We start from the raw sequence: 20,736 nt of genomic DNA on the forward strand, positions 1-20,736 counted from the left end.
AACTTACCCTTTAATGTTCTCAGTGAGAGCATCTTGGGGAATCAGAGTGGCTCAGAAGTAAAGATGGGCAGAGGTTCACCAATCTGTGAAAAGCGGAGTCTAAAAAACGTCAATTTTAGAATAGTGTTCCTCAATGAAGAATTGCAAAGACTTTAAAAATATCTTCATTAACAGTACATATCATCAAAGCTGTCTGAGAATTTGGAGAAATCTGGGGCAAGGCTGAAACTCAATATGGGAGGCCTGTGAACTCCGAGCCCCTCAGACGACACTGTATTGCATGGCCTCCATGGTAAACATGACCCTGTTCTAACTTTTAGAAAACTTGTTGCTGCCATCAATTTCAAAATGACCTTATTTTTTTCTTAATATTTTCTCAGTTTAGACACGTTTTCTATTTTCTATTGTGAATAAAATATGGGTTTATGAGGTTTGCAAATCATTGCATTATGTTTTTAAATAGATATTACACAGCATATATAGCTATAGCTTCCACTTTAAGCTAGGGACGGGTCACTGGCAACCAGTGTTACAGCTTCAACACAAAATACCTCCACTTCAGGTTCCAACATAAACAGCAGCAACTAAAACTAGCTGAATAAAAATGGAGCTGCTTGCCTCTCAGCCTTCTGTGTGCGGGAACACTTGATATTTTCAAGTCTTTATACATGTTCCTGCACTCCTTGATCAACACTACCTGGGACAGAATCTAGTGGAACAAGGAACACCAGGACACAGATTCTAGTCCGAGTTAGTTACAGTCCTGTCATATGAGAGCATAGGGATAGCGAAAAATGTATACTATATAAAAAAAAATTATATATATTTATTCTCAAGTAGTGTGTACTACACATACATTGAATTGTAATGCGAGTTGGTATGCTGAATTAATTACACTTTAAGAAAGGGTTTGTTAACCCACATGTCTTACTTTAAATAATCTTCTCAGACTCCTAAGGATATGTCCCCCCTGTGTGTGCATTGCACAAGAATAAAATTAAAGAAAAAAAAAAAAAAAAAAAAAAAAACCATATACCTTATTTGTGAGTGCTGATCGGCAGTCATGTGACCCACCGGCTCTCTCCTCTCCCCGTCTGACAGATGCAGCGGAAGGAGTCAAGATTCCCCCGCTGACGTCAGTCTGGAGGGGAGGAGAAAGATGATTATTGTTAAACAGGATTTATAAAGCGCCAACAGTTTGCACAGCACTTTACAACATGTCCACTTTCAGCAATGTAGCATGGCACAATGCATGGTAGTTGGTACAACACCACATAGCTGTGAATCCAGTATAAAGGATACTTCCACAAAGATTATTTTCCCGAGATTGTTTGGGTAATGGCACCTTCAATTTCCTCCAAGCTACAAAAGGGAGGCTTAAAATTGCTGATGCCCAAAGCAAATGTTATGAATTTTCACACCATGGACATCCTGTGCTGAATACTGTACTGTACTTGTATTATAAAAGTGTATCATTACATTTCAGATTACTAAAACGATGCAAAACAGCGCACCAAGCATATGGACCATAACTGGGTTTAGCTGCTCTGGAGACTCAATTATATGAAATAAAATCTCTCTAAAAATGTCCCTTTAGGCATTGTTCTCATAAGTGGTTATTTAGTGCATCCATTGCTGCGTGAATAAATGGGAAATAAACGATCACAATATACTCTCCAACATAAAATGGATCTAACAGCTGTCCCAATAGTACAAATAACCACAAAAAAAAAAAATGTTACTTTAAAAATGGAAGTGCATTTCGGAAATTCTGCTATAACCCAATGTCAGTTTGAGAAAAGGTACTCTTTGGCAATTGGTTTTGTAGCAGTAACGTAAAAGTAGCGAACCGAATCAAACTCTAGTCCTATTTTGCTGTACACAGAAGGCTTTTTATCTTAATGCACAAAAGATATAAAGAGAGACCCAATAGATTCTAAGTTGGAAATAAGATGATAAACCGATGGCAAATAGAATTAAAGAGGTTCTAAAGGCAGCCGTTTTTTTTGTTTTATCTTAATACCTTAAGATATAAAACCTTGTGTGTGCAGCAGTCCCCCTAATAATTACCTGAGCCCCATTTCAATCTCACAATGTGCACGGGTGCCTCAGCCGTCCAGGCCGACCTCTCCCTCCTGATTGGCTGAGACTGCTGTCAAAGTCAGTTTAGCCAATGAGGAAAGAGAGGAGGTGGGTATAAACCGCAGCTTCGTGTCCGAATCGACACACAGAGCTGCAGCTTGGCTTGGGAGCCCCAACAGCAAGCTGCTTGCTATGGGGGTACTCAACAGGAAGGAGGGGTCATAAGTGCTGGTGAGGAACTCGAGAAGAGAAGGATCTGGGCCACTCTGTGCAAAACCACTGCACAGAGCAGGCAAGTATAACATTTTTATTTTTCTTCAAAATTACTAAACATGAGACTTTAAATATTCTTTTGGGTTAACCTTTAAAGTGACACTAAATGACAGCATAATTCTTCAAAAATAATCCATATACATCCACTACCTAATGTCCCTGTAATCCAAGTTTATTTCAATTGTTTCTTATGCCGCGTACACACGATCGGACATTCCAACAACAAACGAATGTTGGCTCAAAATGGCTCCGACGAACGTTGGCTCAAAATTGTCTTGCATACACACGGTCGCACAAAGTTGTCGGAATTTCTGAACGTCAAGAACACGGTGACGTACGATGAGCCAAGAAAAATTAAGTTCAATAGCCAGTGTGGCTCTTCTGCTCGATTCCGAGCATGCTTGGAATTGTGTGTGTTGAAATTGTGTACACACGATCGGATTTTGTTGTCGGAAAATTTAAGAACCAGATCTCAAATTTTGTGCGATGGAAATTCTGATGGAAACTATCCGATGGAGCCTACACGGTCGGAATTCCCGACAACAAGCTCCGATCACACAGTTGGAAAGTCTGACCGTGTATACGCAGCATTAGTGTGTTTTTCTGCCTCCTTGTAATGTCCTCTGTGAGCTCCAGAAACTCATTTCCCCCTCACTTAAACTGGTTTAGAAAGAGCAAAGCACGATTAGCTTCGGTCATGTGCACTACAATTCCCATAGTCCATTGCAGTACAGCTCTGAAATACGTGCACATTTCTTTGTTTTATCACTATAAAGTCCCCATTTGTACCAAAAATAAATAAAAAATTATATACGATTTGTGTTCTTCATCTTGATTACTTTGCTATCCTTTTACATCAAGAGCGGAGAAAGTATAGAATAAATCTATAAACTATACTAAAGCTGGCCATACACAGTGCAAATTGTGTCTGGTTTCTTATGAACCAACTAAAATGTGCCATGTGGGTGTTAGTGTGGATGCAGGAATCGGTTTGATTTCTTTTTGTTCAGCCTGCAGTGAACAGACAGCTTAAAACCAACAGACCTAACATGATGGTGGAAGCAAGGTTCCATTCCCACTAGTGCAACTTTGGACGCAAAGTCACAAGACAGTTCGCAAACCCACTGATTTCAATAGCATTCCAGTCTATGTACAGTAAAAGAGAGCTGAGGGTACCCTCAGGGATGGAGCTCAACCGCACAGCCTGTGGTTGACAGCCTCAGCTCTGTATAAAGAGGGTGTGTCCCCTGCCTCCAATCAGCTCTCAGAGCTCTTGTAACTAAAAACCTATGTAACTTCACCTCTCTGCCCTCTGTTTTCTGACAGCTCATACAAGCTTTGAACTGCTGTAAAGAAGAGAAGACTAGATGAACAGGTACAATACTGTATATGTAGAAGGATTTGTTTTACCTATGTGTATCTCCTGAGGCCACTCACTTCACTGGATATATGGAAGGGTTTACAACTACAGTGGATATAACAAGTCTACACACCTCTGTTAAAAATGTCAGGTTCCTGGGATGTAAAAAAATGAGCCAAAGATAAATCTTTTCAGAACTTTTTCCACCTTTTTAATGTGGATGCTTTAAGTCTACAAGCATCAGTTGATCTAGCCAGAGATCTCCAACCAACCAATACCAGACCATAATTTCACGTAGCCCTGATTTAAGTCTTTACCAGGTGTGTAGTCTTTCCACCCCCATATTCATGAACACGTATTCTCAGACAATTCGAGTGTGCATGTTTAGGGAAAGATCATCCATAAGAAAGATCCCCTGGTGGTTGGATCATACCTCCACATCCAATTACCCTGTGAGGTCTACAGGCAGCCTAAGACAAGATAAGAATCTTGGCAGGTTTACATTAAAATTACTGATCTATCTGGTTAGGTGACCTATATAAAACAAATACATAAACAAAAGTAGGATTCATCAACTTTCCATACTAGGTGGAACCTAGTCACAAAAAATAAATAAAAAAAAAAAAAAAAAAAAAAAAAAAAAGAGAGAGAGAGAAAAGGAATTTCAGGAAATCCAGCAGATGCTTTCCATAAAAACATTAGACGTATGTCTTAGGGCCGGTTCACACTGCAGGCGAGGCGAGGCGACTCCGACTTGCCTCGCCGCGACCTGCAGCGGCCTCGGCGGCAACTTGCAAATGACTTCTGTATAGAAGTCAATGCAAGTCGCCCCGAGGTCGCCCGAAAGTAGTACAGGAACCTTTTTTCTGAGTCGGAGCGACTCGAGTCGCTCCTCTCAGAACGGTTCCATTGTACAGAACGGGGGCGACTTGCGGGAGCGAGGCGAGGCGAGTCGTGTCGCCTCGCATCGCCCGCTGTGTGAACCGGCCCTTACAGTTGATTGAAGATCCCCGTCTGTAGATGTGTGCAGACAAGCAGAATAGAGGCATCCAGAATTTAGATGCCTGTAATCTTGGCAGTGCTTTGACCACTGCCATTTCAGAAGTAGGAGAGATGCAGTTAACGTGGTCAACTGAACTACTACAGAACATATTGTAAGGGTCCTCACCAGATTCCTTGGGCCGGAGCACCCCATCCCCCCTTCATTACCTCTTATTAGACCCCTTCCACACTGGGACGGGCAGGCGTTGATGGAAAAACACTGGTAGTTTTAGCGGCACCATTAGGCCGCTAGCAATGCACATTTGACCCCACTAGCGGTCGAATAAAGGGTTAAATGAGTTTGTGTAGCGCCACTGCCAAAGTGCTTTGCAGGCGCTTTGGCAGCGGTGCCTATTTATTTCAATGGGCAGGAGCGATGTATACACCGCTCCAAAGATGCTGCTTGCAGGACTTTTTTTTTTTTTTTTTTTTTTTAACGTCCTGCCAGCGCATCTCCCCAGTGTGAAAGCACTCCAGCTTTCACACTGGGGCTGTAGGGGAGGCATATTTCAGGTGCTTTACAGGCGCTAGTTTTATCCCAAAAGTGCCTGAAAAAAGCCCCAGTGGGAAAGGGGTCTTAGTGTCCACCTGTGTTATAGGATGAGTCCTAGTTCTACCATAAAGAGGAGTTTGTCTCCCGTGGTTGAGATGCAGGACCTTCCATTCTATGAATAGTGTAGGACCCACTAATACTGGGGTACTTCGATGCAGTAGTGGGCTTAGCATTATATGGCCGTATGGTGTAACCACATCCCCATATTTCTGAATATGCTCAGGTGTTTTGAATGTCATTTTTGTAAGCATGCGCTGTGATCTATTTTGTTCTGTTTGCGGTCTCATAGCAGCACCATCTTGAATGTAAAACGCATTTTTAGAGTGTGCCTGCCCCCCCGTCTGTGGTTTGTGTTTCTACTACAGAACATGACTGTGCTTATTTATTAGATATATATTATATATATATATATATATATATATATATATATATATATATATATATATATATATATATATATATATATATATATATATGATATTCTATTTTACCAATCCTTAAACCTTGGTTCACACTAGTGCGACATGTTATACGACTTGAGAGTTCAAAGTTGCACGACAAGTTGCACCCCCACTAGCAAGAATGGAACCGTTCAAAACAGCGTGACTTTAGTGCAGGAAACTTTAAGAGTTGCTGCGACTTTTTTTTCAACTCCATTGCAAATAATATTGACATCTGTGAAATTAAAATTGCACAGAGTGTCAAACAGCACTGAATAGTCAGCTTTGAAGTCGCTTGAAGTAGTGCGACTTCAAAGCCACACTGTTGTGAAGTGGCTGCATTCATTTTACTTTTTAGGCTTTTCCTCTTTATTTTCACCTGGTGATCCGGTCAGTAACACCCTTCCTGGCTTAGGGTGTCTCCTAACTATGGAGGAGCAAAAGGAGACACCCTGACCCTGGGTTCACACACTAGTGCGATGCGGGAACCAACGCGATTACAGAGCTGGCTCCCGCATCGCTCCTCTCCCGCAGGCAGTTCACACTCCTTTGTGCGAACTGCTGCAGGTGTTATTAGTTCACAGATCACAGTGCAAACTGTTAACTCGCACAAGAATCGGATCGCATAGATGAGAACACCCATGTGATCCGATTCTAGTGCGGGGAAAAACAAGTCCCTGCACTATTTTCTGTGAGTTCAGCCATACAAATGTATGGCTGAACTCGCATTGCTCAGAGATTGCATGTGATGGGCACCTGCGGTGCGGGTGCGAATCACGTGCGATCTCTGAGATCGCAGCAATGTGAACCTGGGCTTAGACAGCAGCACTCTCTGGAGAGGACAGTGTAAAGCTCAGCACACAAGCTACAACTTGATCAGTTTATTGTACAAAAAGTGTATGGTCCCATTGTAACATGTATTTAGATGGGCTAGTAGATGGAGACAGACCTGTAAGGCTCCATTCATACCTATGCAGGTGCGTTTTTGCATGAATCTGCACATGGCATTTAGGCAGTCCTTAAATTTCAATGGGCTACCCTACGCGCTAGAAACACGCAAAAGAAGTGCCTGACCCTTTTTAAAATCATGTCACACTAAAAAAAACACGGCATGGCAATTTATCACAATGTATTCCATTAGGAATTAATGGCACCACCGCATTTCTACAAAAGGGATGCATGTTTTTGTATGTTGCAGGAAAGCCTGCGATTTTGTACACGTTCTCCCCATCCAAGTGTGAATGTAGCCTAAGGGACTAAAAATGAAACTTAAAAAGCAGTTACAGCACACATTTGATTTCCTTTTGGGATAAAGGTTTTACATAAATTAAAAAAAAGTTGATTATTGTAAGCACCTTGGTCAGTGGTAAATGGTTTGTCTCAACCCTGTAACTGACACTTCGTCTGGACAGCTTGGTGTGTTAAAGAAAGTTGAAAAATAGCAGACTTAATGGCTAGATCACCAGGTGAGAATAAAAGGAAAATACATAAAAAAAAAAAAAAAAAGAAATCAAATGGAGTAGGGCTGTAGAAATTAAAGATTAATTACTCGATTAATATTTTTGATCAAACGGTACTCACCTCTCTGCCAGCTTCCAGGTCTTTAGGGAGTTCCGTTGGAGATCCGGTGACGTCACGGACATCGACTCCTCCCCCCTTCCCCAAGTGCCTCTGTCTGCTAACGAAGGGAAGGGGGGGGAGGAGTCCAGTGACATTAAAGTTCTGAATGAACATAACGCGTATGGGGGAGGAGCTACGCATGATGTCACCCGCTGCTGTCCTCCGGAATAAACAATTGTTGGCTTTACATGCTGTGTTTTTATCATCTTTCTGTGAGTAGTTTGTGTTTGAACACAAAAATTTTATCTTATACCTAAGCGGTGAGCACTTAGATCTTTTCTTTCTACCCATGACCTGGCGTCCTTGCTGAGATCTAAGGAGACGTGAGAGAAGTTTATGGTCTGTGTTAACCCTTTTGATACCCACTTGCATGACCACCTGTTTTCACAGAGGTCCATGCCATAAGGTGAGAGTGATTAGTTAGACCGGAGGTGGAGGGATTGTCACGCTACTGTGGACAAAAAAAATTACTTACGTGAGTGCTAGTGTTTGAATTTCAAAACTGGATTGTGGAAACGAACTAGTATCGGGCGATTGTAATGGAGAGTTGCAATGCAAGGAGATCAGCTAAAAGTAGTTGAATATGTATGTGTGTTATAATTAATCAAAATTAGTCGATTAAGAAAAAAAAAATATATGCCCTAAAATAGAGCCATCATATCTAAGAATTGGTAAGCTGTGATGCAATACATTATTTAATTTTTATTTTTTTCTTAGGTTTAGATATGCTTTGAATGTCTAAATGTAATTTTTCAGGAACATTTAGCAGCTCACCAACATAAATTTAGTTGGCACAGGCACTCATCCAACAGAAATTCCTGATTTCCTTCCACCAATCATCCAAACCCGTCCGCAAAATCCAGGCGGATGGTGGTCCTATTTTCCATCTATCTGGGGATATCGGATGAAAAACGGACAGGCGGATCCATTTTCCCCATAGAGGAGAATGGGACTCTGTACGTCTGCACAGTGAGCAGAGATGGACCCGTCATCCACCTGCTCAGTGGGGATCAGAGGAGCAAGTCCGCCAAACAGAGGTGCCTGTGTGAAAGGGGCCTTGCAAAGCAGTCCTAGACATCCATTCAAGTGACTCTGCCTATGCTGAGACAAAGTCATAACTCTGCTGCAGGCAAGAGGAATTATTCTTTTCCCCAGTCTCCTTAAGACTGCAATACTGTGGGCTCATTCACACAATGTGCGGTGACTGGTATTTCTCCACATTGAATAAACCTCAGTCACCACAAGGGCACATAGAAAACAATTGTTGCTTATATGAACTGTTGACACCACAATGCTGGTGTGATGTGTGGTGCAGTGTGTACAAATGCAGGCCATAGCGCAGTGGATGGCACCACATATCACCGCACTGTAGTACAATGCACCATGTTACTGTGTGGAGATATGAATGATATGACACTTTCAACACAAAAAAAAAGATTGATAAAAGTTTTCGAACTTGCTCATTTAAACAAAAGTTCATCTAACCAGTTCAGCTCTCACACCTGTTACCTAAAGACAATATAGACAGAAGTTATTGAGAAACAGAGTCAACTGAGCCGATACTTGAAGCACGCAACAATTTGCATGTACTTTCTAAAAACGGAAGGTTGGGAACTAGAGAGGGTGGCAACATTTCAAATGGCATGTCAAACAGTCACAATCATATAGCTCACTATCTGTATTTCCTAATCTCTTGGCATAACAACCATTACACGTTCAGTAGTTTCTACATCCAAGCACACCCTGTGCTTATTATTAAAGTTGAACTCCATGGAAAGAAAGGCCTCATTCAGATGGGCGCTGGCACCTTTAAGCCCCGTACACATGATGAGATTATCAGATGAATGATCGTCTGTTTTTTTTTGCATGCTAGTCTCATTTTAAAAATGAAAAGGTTACTAAAGTCACAAAAATTCTTATACGACAGAAAAAAAATAAAAAATATTCAGAAGTGATGTAACGTATTGTATTTTCGGAGAAAACTGTACTGATTAAAACCAAAATCATACGATCTGGTTTCGCACAAAAAACTATTTTCGTGCTTGTCCCATCGGATAATTTTACCCGACTTGTGCCGATTGGCTCTCGAAAGCTGTGTACCAACAATCAGATTATCGTGCAAACACTTCAAAAGAGGTATTTTTTCGTATGTTTTTCTGATTGTAGAGCTGCACGATTAATCGTTAAATCGAGATCCTGATTCTCTCCCCCTCGCGATCTTAAAGCATTTTACCGATTCTATGCAGAGTTCCCTGCTCAAGCCGACAGCTGCCAAAATAAAACATACCGGTAAAACAAAACAGGCAGTCTGCCAAGTTTCACAACATTCCTCAGCTGCTGGGCTAACTATAAACATTGTAACCTTTTGTTCTTTAGATCAAAAGGAATCAACTTTGGTCTGTAAATGAGGGAAGTTTAACCACTTAAAGACTAAACCTTTTTCTGACAGTTCACTTGTTGGTTTCAAGTTAAAATCAAAATTACTTGGAACCCCCAAACATTATATAAATTTTTTTTTTTTTTTTTTAGCAGAGACCCTAGAGAATAAAACTGTGGTTGTTGCAATATCTCTATTGTCACGCTGTATTTGCACAGCGGTCTTTCAAATGCAAATTTTGTCATATGTCCGGCCCACTGAACCTGAAGTGCCCCAGGCCCCCAAAGTCTGAATCCATTAAGGCTGCATTCACACTTGAGCGTATTTTTTTCAGGCAGAAAGTCCCGGGTTTTTAAAAAGCAGAAAAACACCTATGGGGTCACCAGATGATGTCACCTGGTGACCCCCCCTTATGACGTCACCGCCCAGGGCATGATGGGTCGGTGATGTCATAAGGGGTGGGGGTCACAGGTGACATCACTCGGTGACCATGTCCCATGCCTATATAAGTCGTTGCACACCGCGCACAAGGCATTACTACGGGAGAGAGAATCGAGTCAACATCAGAAGAGAAGACGACAAAAACAAAAGAGAAGACCGGGCCACCACTAGCAAAGGAGCGGGCAAAAGAGCAGAAGATAGCAGAGGAGCCTGGCAGAAAATACCGGAGAGTGGGCGAAGAGTCCGGAAAGAGCAGAGAAGTTGATAGAGACCCCCGGAGCTGCCTAATAAAATTAATTTTAAGAAACCTGTCTAGTGTGTCTAGTGTGTTTTATTTATTGACAATTTTTTCCCCCAGGTGAATGGGTAGGAAACAATGTACCCCATACTCATTCACATAGGGTGAGGGATTGGGATCTGGGCCCCCCCCCCCCCAATTCCAATAAGTGCCTGGTATAGGCGGGGATCCAAGTCAGATTCCTGTTCATTGAAAGTCAGACGTATGTCAGCTTCAAGTCGCAGGACAAAGTCGGATCCAAAGTAGGACAAGTGTTGTATCGCACCAGTGTGAACCCAGCCTTAAAAGGAGAAGTTCAACATGTTATATGTTCCACCCGTTTTTAGGGGCATGTTTCTGCTACAGCAGTACAGGGAGAGGTTCCATATACCAGCTGTCATTTTTTGAAAAGAGCCCACACAACCACGTCATTCATTTGGAGAGTTCTGTAAAATGAATCGACAAGTACTGACATCCTTTGCGAATAAACTACCAGAGTGCTGTTAAGCGCTGTGGTAGTTCATTGATTCTTCCATCCAATGTAAAAATCAGCTTACACTGACAGTCTGCAGGAGTCCTGCATGGGACCAGTGATCTGCTGAAGGCTGGTAAAATTAAAAAAATAAAATAGTAAATGCGCCATTTTTTTTTACTGTGAAAAACATGCTTTTATTTATTTTTTCTTAAAGGGGAACTTATCCTTTAAAACTTGCAGATTATTGGTTCATACTAGTGATGCAGATAACTGGTGGACTCAGTTGGGTGGGTTCAGACTAAGATCCAAAACATGCTCAAATGCATTACTAGCCACCTAAAAGGGGATTGTACAATCTGATTGTATAGTGTATGGCCAGGTTATTGGTGGCCACACTTCAATAAAATTATCAATTTCTTTTTTGAACAATTAAAAAAAAAAAAATCTATAGTCAACATCTCAAACAACATGCCACATATGGGGGAATGGATCTCGATTGATTGTTAAAAAGGTTATTGATGATCACATCTGTTTTCACCATTCAATCCCATAATCCGATCGATCAAAAGATGAATATGATTCATAAACAAAGCGCTGCTGATGTAAAACTATTGATAATATTTCGTCCTGGCCAAATAACTCAGGGAACAATATCCAAGCTCCAGACCAGATCCTACTTTCATCTCCAGAACCAAGTGCAGGTCCCAAAAAAAGAAAACGCTCGTCTTTGCTTATCACATGACGATACATTGAGAAGAACCTCACTCCAGCCTGTATTCTTCTAATTCACCTGTCTTCCACAATCAAAAAATGTATAACTTTAATAGTTTGTGGATTAGATCGATTTGATTAAAACTATGCACTGATTGAATGAAATATAATATATATGCCGCATGCACACTGGATGTTTTTTCTGTTGCTCCTAAGGGGCGTCTGGAGGGGTTTTTTTTCCCCCCCTCCCATTGCCTCTAAACCAGGGGTCTCAAACTGCTGGCCCTCTAGCTGTTGCAAAAACTACCATAAGGCATTGCAAGGCTGACAGTTACAAGCATGACTCCCACAGGCAGAGGCATGATGGGACTTGTAGTTTTGCAACAGCTGGAGGGCTGCCAGTTTGTATATCCCTGGTTTAGAGCAGGGGTCTCAATCAGCAGACCTCCAGTTGTTGCAGAACTACAAGCCCCATGAGGCATAGCAAGACCCTGACAGCCACAAGCATGGCACCCAGAGTCATGATGGGACTTGTAGTTTTGCAACAGCTGGAGGTCCGCTAATTGCATATCCCTGGTCTAAACGCTGCTGCATGTTAGCCTATGTATCTATGCATAGATAGGCTTTTAGAGGAGTTTAGAGGCAAAAAATAAATAAAAACCTTCTGCCAGAAAGAAAAAACAAAGAAAAAAAAATGCTTGGCATGTGCAATTGCATGTTAACACTAGGCACATTTAGCGCTTGAGTGTTAATTCATTTCAATGGCCAGAATAAATTATTATTCTGGCCAATGAAATGAATTAATGTCTAAATGCTTGAGGCGGCTACATGTGCCCGAAAAATGCAAAACCCGTTTACAATCATTTTTTTTCTGCTAAGAGGAAATGAGAGCTAGAAAATTGCCCAGTGTGCACGAGGCCTTACGCTAGGTTCCCACCTTAGCATTTTTGTGGGGGGTGGTGCCACACAGAAAAAGTGGCAGCCCAGCACATTATCACTGTGGAAAGTGTGGATATCACTGCGATTTCCGCACGCATCGGTGTGAATCTAGCATTAGGGTGACCATACAAGCTTCAATCTGATCTTGTTTAAATTGACCAAAACTATGTAAGGAGGAGGACAAACCTCTACAATTTACTCATACAGGCCCACACATGACATAACTGTTGGCAGATCTAAAGGCGATTGTACAATCAGATTGCATAGTGTATGGTAAGCATAGTGATAGGGCTAGAAGCAACAGGACATATTCAGCTCCAGTATCTCAAACAGTGGAATAATAAATGATGGTGCCCTGTGATCACTGCCGCTGTAGGTAACTGTTGCCCACCCCAGCACCATGTCTGTGGCACTTACCTTATCTGCTATGCTGCTGGGATCAGTGTGGGGTAAGTCTGGGCTGGGGGTGTCATTGACAAGTACTCCTAGGTCCCCCGATTCCTCTTCAGCCCCCGGAGAGCAGCTGAGTGGATGTTTGATGTCATGCAGAGCCTTCTGCCCGGAGGATGGCAAGGACTTGGGAGTGCTGGAACCTGACATGGCCAAGCGGGGGCTGGGGGGGGGTCTGCTTAGCAACCAGATGCCGCTGTCATAGAGATGATGTGTACTGGAAGGAAGGGGGATCGCCTCCTAATCACACTATGTACTCACACTCATCGTGCCTTCTCCTTCACACCCCCGATCCTCCCAGGATGCTGATCTCGGAGGAGATGTAATCAGGGGTGGGGTGGGAGGGGGTCACGCCTGTCAACTCTATGGGGAAACCTCGGAGGGCGCGATCCACCACAAATAACAGCTGTGCCACTTCAGGCTTTCCCGAGACTCCTCCTTTTTCGCTTTCTCTTTTTTTCCTCCATCCCGACCGTACCCCCCTCCCACTGTGGGTGACTTCACCGGAAGTGTAACCCCGCCATCACCACCGGAAGTGCTTGTGATCCACTCTCATACAGGAAGAGCTCCCGGGAGGCACTGCCATGGTCACCCACACATCACTCATGACAGGCCATTCCAAGTGTCATCTTTTCTTATATCTCTGCTTGTCATTATAACACCGAATGGTCCTGATATCATTCACAAACATCCTGTTATTTATCCTGTCATTCAAATGGACATCAAAAATGCATACAGCTTGGGCTTCACACACATGGGGCGTATGTGATATACACACGATTGGATAATCCGTTATTATTCTTTTTTTTGTTGGATGAATATCGAATTCAACAGTGCTAAAAGCGTTTAACTAAACGTACAATTTTTTTTTGTATGATTCAGGACCGGTTTACACTATAGAAATGCGTTCCAGATGCTTTTCTGCATGCGCGTTTTTGATGTGTTCCAGTGCGTTCTTGATGTAGCCCAGTGCATTTTTCCTCACACCACATGCAGTCCAGTGAGTTTTTTTTCTGCATCAAAAGCACATAGAAAGTAGGTTAAAGTGGAACCTACTTAGGTAATGAGTAGCGCTGTTAACCAGCGTTTTGAAAGACTAGCAACTTTTTTTTTTTTTTTATTCTGACTCACTTTGCGAGTGTTGTCTTGCAAAATGAGCAGAATTCAAGCTAATGTGGTGTGCAGCACCACATTTGGCCAGAGGTGCGGGGACACTCGGAATGGTTCGGAGCCTTTTAAAAGTGTTTCCTAGGCTTTCCGAGTTCAGCCAAGCTGTCCCCGAGTATTTCTGAGGTTTTCCAGCACCCCCCACCTCTGGGCACATAAGGTATTGCATGCAATAGAAGTCTATGCAGAATGAATTATCTTTGTTTCCATTGACTTCTATGGGGAAACTCGCTTTGATTTGCAAGTGTTTTGGATGACAAGCATTCCCCTGGAACGGATTATGCTCATAATCCAAGGTTCCACTGTGTATAGTTTTTAATGGAATAGTTCCCTTCAGTGTGTTCCAGTTCCAGAAAAATAAAGTAGAACATGCTGCATTTTTCCTGCACTGAACTACTGGAACGCTGCAAAAAGCAACAAAAACTCACTGGAATGCATTGGAACACACGTCCTTATGACCAGTTCACGCCATAATAACACTGTCCGGATGCATTCCAGGTGCTTTTCTGCATGTGCGTTTGTGATGCATTCCAGTGTTTTTTTGATGTGTCTGATGCAGTCCAGTGCATTTTCTCCCCCCTCTTTTTTCTTAACCTTAAAAATGTGTCTTCCAGTGCATTTTTGGTGCCTTCCGGTGCATTCAAGTGCGTTTTTTATAGCGTTCCAGTGCATGAAAAATACAGCATGTTCTACTTTTTATTTTTTCTTGAACTGGAACTGCAATCATTGGTATGAACTATGTCATTAAAAAAACATATAACCTACTTTCCATGCATTTTTTGATGCAGAAAAAAACCCGCATTGGCCTGCATGTGGTGTGAACTGGCCCTTAAAGGGGTTGTAAAGGTAAATATTCTTTCACCTTAATGCATTCTAACATTCTAAATCTGACAGTGCCGTCGCCCCCAGCCCCCCGTTTTACTTACCTGACCCCTCGAAAGTCCTGCGCTCGCCCCCCAACCTCCTCTTCGCCGCTCAGCCTGGCCGCTGATTGCTAGAATGGATGGATTGAAAGCAGCGCAGCCATTGGCTCGTGCTGCTGTCAATCGCATCCAATGATGCGGCACGCCGGGGACGGGCCCAGTGATACGTTGAGCGGCTATAGCCGCCGGCTGTATCACGGGAGCATGCCCGCAAGTGCTTCTAACCATGCAAGGGAGCTCGCATGAACGTGAGAAGTACTTTGCGGAGGGTAGCCGAGACATCCGCCGAGGGACCCCAGAAGACCAGGTTCAGGGACACTTACCTCCGCTGTGCAAAACGAGCTGCACAGTGGAGGTAAGTATAACATGTTTGTTATTTAAAAAAATAAAATTATCTTTACAACCCCTTTAAGGTTAGGAAAAAGGGGGGGGGGAATGCACTGGAGCGCATCAAAAACGTGCTGCATTTCTATGGTGTAGACTGGCCCTAAATAAGAACGTGTGTTCTAGTGCATTTTTGGTGTGTTTAGGTACATTCCAGTGCGTTTTAAAGTGTTTCAGTGCAGGAAAAAATGCAGCATGTTTTACTTTTTTTTTCTGGAACTGCTAACACTGGTGTGAACTATGCCATTGAAAACCATATAACCTACTTTCCGTGTGTTTTTGATGCAAAACAAAAAAAACACACTGGACTGCATGTGGTGTGACCTGGCTTTAAATAAGAACATGTGTGTCCCAGTGCGTTTAGATGCTTTCCAGGGCATTTTTGCTGTTTTTTACAGCGTTCCAGTGCAGGAAAAATGCAGCATGTTCTACTTTTTTCTCTTGAACTGGAACACACTGGATTTGACTGCACTGGTGTGAACTATGTCGTTAAAAAACATTTATTTTTTTTGTTTCGTTTTAACATTTTACCTTCTGCTAAAACTTTTGTGAATCAGTACTGCTTGGACCTCGAAGAAGGGGGCACACCTCGTCCATGAAAAATTATATGTTAGTGCAAATAAAAAAAGTATCACGGACAGTACTCAATTTTCTCTGTCACAATTGCACTAATCACCTCAATTATGATGGAAGATACTGCATATAGCCAGATGAAGAAGCAGTTAACCAACCTGATTACAAAGTAAACACAGGTCAACAGTGACATCTTCTTTCTCTCAAGATGCAAAAAGAGGAATCTCATACCACAAGGTCTCCAGAATAAAGATCCTTGTGCAAATACACTGAACTCTCCTTATGCAGAAGGACTAGGGAAAGGTTAAGGAACAACCTCATTCATAAACTGTATGGTAAAATGGAAACAATCAGGAAACAAAAGCAGTTGGTGTTTGAAACCTCAACATCAATGGACCCTACAAGCATCAACCTATGTAACAATGAAATTGAAACCTTACAAAGACAACTGCAAAAACTTGCCAAGAACAGGAAGCAAAAAAAAAAACTCCAACAGCTACAGCAAGAGCAGACCTTTTGGATACAACCTAAACAACACAAAACAAACACAACCTCTATAACTCCTGCTATCAGCAACTTGGAACCCAATCCAGTATCCCAATGTATCCCTTGTGTAAATGTTGACCTGATGGAAAATGTGGATATAACTCGGAATCATAAATTTGTCAAATCATAAACTTGCCACACCAGAAATAACAGTCCTCTCCAAAGGCCTCACATACTGCCCAACAACCAAATTGGATAATTTACAGGTATGGTCAGATATGGAGGAATTCTTTAGGAGACTAAGGCTCAAAGAATATTTTCACTGTAATTAAAGGAATCCTAGGACAATAGGAGGTGATGAAAAAGAACAGCAACTTCACACCTCCACAAGGACACAACCCCAAACTGGATACCTATATTGACAGCTTCAGGCTGCGTGTCACATCCCTGATATCCATCCAACAAAAGAAAATATTATATAACCTTTCACTACTGTAGCGAAGGGCTGTACAGGATCTGCACAATAATCAGACCATAACCAACCAAATACACTTCTAGTCACCATGTATGTAGAATCTCAGTACAGTAACATCTCTCACAAGGATGCGTTGGCAGCATGTCGATGATTCTTATCATCCTCAACAAACCACAAATACACTGCTGAGGATGTTACACAGCTCATTGAATTCATTCTTACACATAACTACTTTACTTTCAACAATGGCATCTATCTCCAATGTATGGGTACTGCTATGGGAAGTAAAATGGCACCCCAATATGCAAATGTGTTTATGGCTGACCTGGAGGACAATTTCCTGAACAGCATACAAAAGCCATACAGATATTACCGCTATATTGATGATATCTTTATGATATGGACTGAAGGTGAAGAAAATCTAAAACATTTTTTCTCATTGATCAACACTTTTCACCCATCTATCAAACTAAAAATGGATTATTCAAACACATATGTCAACTTCCTAGACACTACAGTATACATCAGGGATGACAAGCTTCATACGTCGATATGCAGAAAACCGACTGACCGATGCAGCTATCTTCATAATTCCAGTTTTCACCTCCAACACACTAAACAAGCCATCATACACTGCCAGGCCATCAGATACCAACAAATATGTTCAGACCCAGAAGACAGAGATAAACATCTCAGAACACTGGCAGACTCCTTCCATAAGAAAGGTTACAAAGACAAAAACAGCATAAACACAGCCTTGAAAACCCAAAGAGAAAATCTTCTCCAATACACAGAGAAAAAAGCAAAGAACCGAGTACCTCTAGTCACCACATACAACCCAACACTAGAAGGGGCTAAAAAGATAATAAAAGATTTACAACTCATTATAACAGAGGATGAAACTGAATAAAATATTCCAACAACCCCCCCATTATTGACTTTCAGACAACCACCCAACCTCAGACATAAACTAATCAGCAGGAAACTTCACCAGCAGGAAACCTCTGATTATAAAGTCAGATATAATGGAAGCAAACCCTGCAATAAAAAAACGCTGCAAACTATGCAACCAGATCAACTTATTCAAAAGTGTCACACACACAAATGGGACCTTCAATATCACAGGATCATACTGCTGTACCTCCAGTAATGTGGTGTACCTCATCCAATGGAACAGGTGTAGCAAAGCATCTTATGTTGGTGAAACAGGACAGAAGTTACCAGTGAGGATGAATTGGCACAGACATACCACCAAGGAACATAAGGAAGACAGCTTCTGCACACCTATGGGAGATCATTTCTCACAACCGGACCACACTATAGAAGACTGCAATGTTTTAGTTCTTAAAGGGAATTTCAGAACTATCCAGGAAAGGAAAATATTTGAGCTAAGAATGATACTTCTTTTTGACACAAAAAACAATGCCCTAAATTTAGATATTGACAGTTTTATGACCCCCCCCCCAGTCTATAGCTTTCTCTCTGTCTTATCTGACTTGCTGATAGATTTATTAACATTGCCATACTATTGATCTGTATGTGTTTGTTTTTGTTTTTTCTTTCCCTCAGAGATTAGTTTTGTTTTGTTTTAACTTTTTACCTTCTGCTAAAACTTTTGTGAATCAGTACTGCTTGGACCTTGAAGAAGGGGACACACCCCGAAAACTCATCCATGAAAAATGATATGTTGGTGCAAATAAAAAGTATCATGGACAGTACTCAATACGGCTACAATCACCTCAAGTATTAAAAACCATATAACCTACTTTCCATGCATTTTTTATGCAGTCCAGTGCATTTTCCCCCTTCTTTTTTTCTTAACCTTAATAAGGACATATGTGTCCCAGTGCATTTTTAGTGCATTTAGATGCTTTCCTGTGCATTGTTGATGCCTTTTACAGCTTTCAATTACAGTCCAGTGCAGGAAAAATGCAGCATGTTCTACTTTTTTTTTCTGGAACTGACCGCACTGCTGTGAACTATGCCATTAAAATCATACAACCTACTTTCCACATGTTTTTGCGTTCCAGTGCATTTTTTTCCCCTCTTTTTTTCTGAACCTTAAATGAGGACATGTGTGTCCTAGTTACAGCGTTCCAGTGCAGGAAAAATGCAGCGTGTTTTACTTTTTTTCTAGAACTGGAACTGCAAGCACTGGTGTGAACTATGCCATTAAAAACAATATAACCCACCTTCCATGCATTTTGGTGCAGAAAAAAATGCACTGAACTGCATGTGATTTGAACTGGAACTTCCTTTTTGCATAGCTATGTATCAGAAGGGATGTCATATGTACACGTGACCCCTGTGTCTTCCACGCCTTTTGGCTATTTCCATTTGTATCGTAGAGGCATAGTCATGTATTGCTCTCCGCACAGTTAATCGTTTTTTATTTTTATTAAAGTACGCTCACAACATTATATAATTGATATAATAATATCAAACTTTCATGGAACATGATGATAAATGCATAACTACAGTAATATTACATTGTAATAGCCTGCAAACAAGTTTCGGGCCGTATGTTTTAGCATTTGCCCAGAACAAACATGGTTTACGTTCTCCCATCTCCTTCTGGGTTATTTTCGTGTTTCTGATCAGGCGCAGTGTTTGTCTATCGATTTTTAGTGGATGAATATTGTACTGGTTAAATGATAGTCGTTCGCTAGTCTATCATCTGAGAAAAGTTTTTGTGTTTGCCCCTTCGGATATTGTTGGATGAACTGTCACGATCGGCTGTCAAAAGCTGTGTACCAACGATCAGTTTATCGTACGATCAATACAAAATCTATTTGTATCATCCAATTATCTGATCATGTGTACGCCACAAGCCTCTCTGAACTCCAGAACTCCTGGCAAGAAACAGCAACTTAAAGTGGAGTTCCACCCAAAAGTGGAAGTTCCACTTTAAGCACTCCTCATCCCCTTACATGACACATTTGGCATGTCATTTTTTTGGCGGGGGGGATGGGGGTACCTAGTTTTGTCAGGTACCCAGCTCCCACTTCTGCTCTTGCCACCTAGGTAACTCGAACAGAAGGCCTCCTCTCCCCCTCCCTCCCTGCAATCTTCTGGGACACGTCTCAGGTCCCAGAAGATAACCCGGCCATTCAGGATGCACAGCCCGACTCACGCATGCACAGTGCCCACCCACCCTGCAAGCTGTCACAGCCGAGTGCCCACACTTACAATGCCGGCGGCGCGGAGAGGCAGGGGTAGAGAACCGAGGCTTCGATCGGCCACATCGCTGGATTGTGGGACAGGTGAGTGTCTGTTTTTTAAAAGTCAGCAGCCACACCTTTTTTCAGCTGCTGACTTTTAATAAACAGAAACGGCTGCAACTCCGCTTTAACCACTTCAATAACGTACACTTTCACCGCAAACCAATATTCCCAAACCAAGACCCTTGGACACCACCCACCATCTTCGGACAGACCATCTCTCCAAGGCCAAGAGTCTCAGAGTAATTTTTGACTCAGAAATGTCAATGGATGCACAAATAGGATCAGTAGTCAGCGGATCTCACCATCTCCTCCGCCTGCTACGTAGACTCATCCCCTTCATTCCAAAAGAGGACAAAGCAGTGGTAGTTGGAACAGTCATTAATTCACGACTCGACTACACAAACTCCCTCTACATAGGACTACCCCAATATCAACGTACACGCTTACAACTCATCCAAAACACGG

General features: G+C 42.0%; 1 protein-coding gene across 4 annotated transcripts in view; it reads right to left on the reverse strand.

Moving 5' to 3' along the window:
* The window catches only part of SNX30 (sorting nexin family member 30), a 93,441-nt gene extending 79,888 nt beyond the window's left edge, over positions 1 to 13,553 (reverse strand). Inside the window, exons 1-2 of one of the 4 annotated variants that reach the window (XM_077475324.1) lie at positions 13,007 to 13,553; positions 1,037 to 1,141 (exon numbers count right to left, since the gene is read on the reverse strand). In XM_077475324.1, the coding sequence (XP_077331450.1) occupies positions 1,037 to 1,141; positions 13,007 to 13,189 (288 nt within the window). In that variant the 5' untranslated portion in view covers positions 13,190 to 13,553. The remainder of the gene's footprint in view (positions 1 to 1,036; positions 1,142 to 13,006) is intronic. The other 3 variants (XM_077475326.1, XM_077475328.1, XM_077475325.1) reach the window with 3 other exon arrangements.
* Between the last annotated feature and the right edge of the window lie 7,183 nt (positions 13,554 to 20,736).

Source organism: Lithobates pipiens, unplaced genomic scaffold (genome assembly GCF_037356315.1).
Source record: "Lithobates pipiens isolate NorthernLeopardFrog02 unplaced genomic scaffold, aLitPip1_a1.2 Scaffold_13, whole genome shotgun sequence".
NCBI classification, from domain to species: Eukaryota; Metazoa; Chordata; class Amphibia; order Anura; family Ranidae; genus Lithobates; species Lithobates pipiens.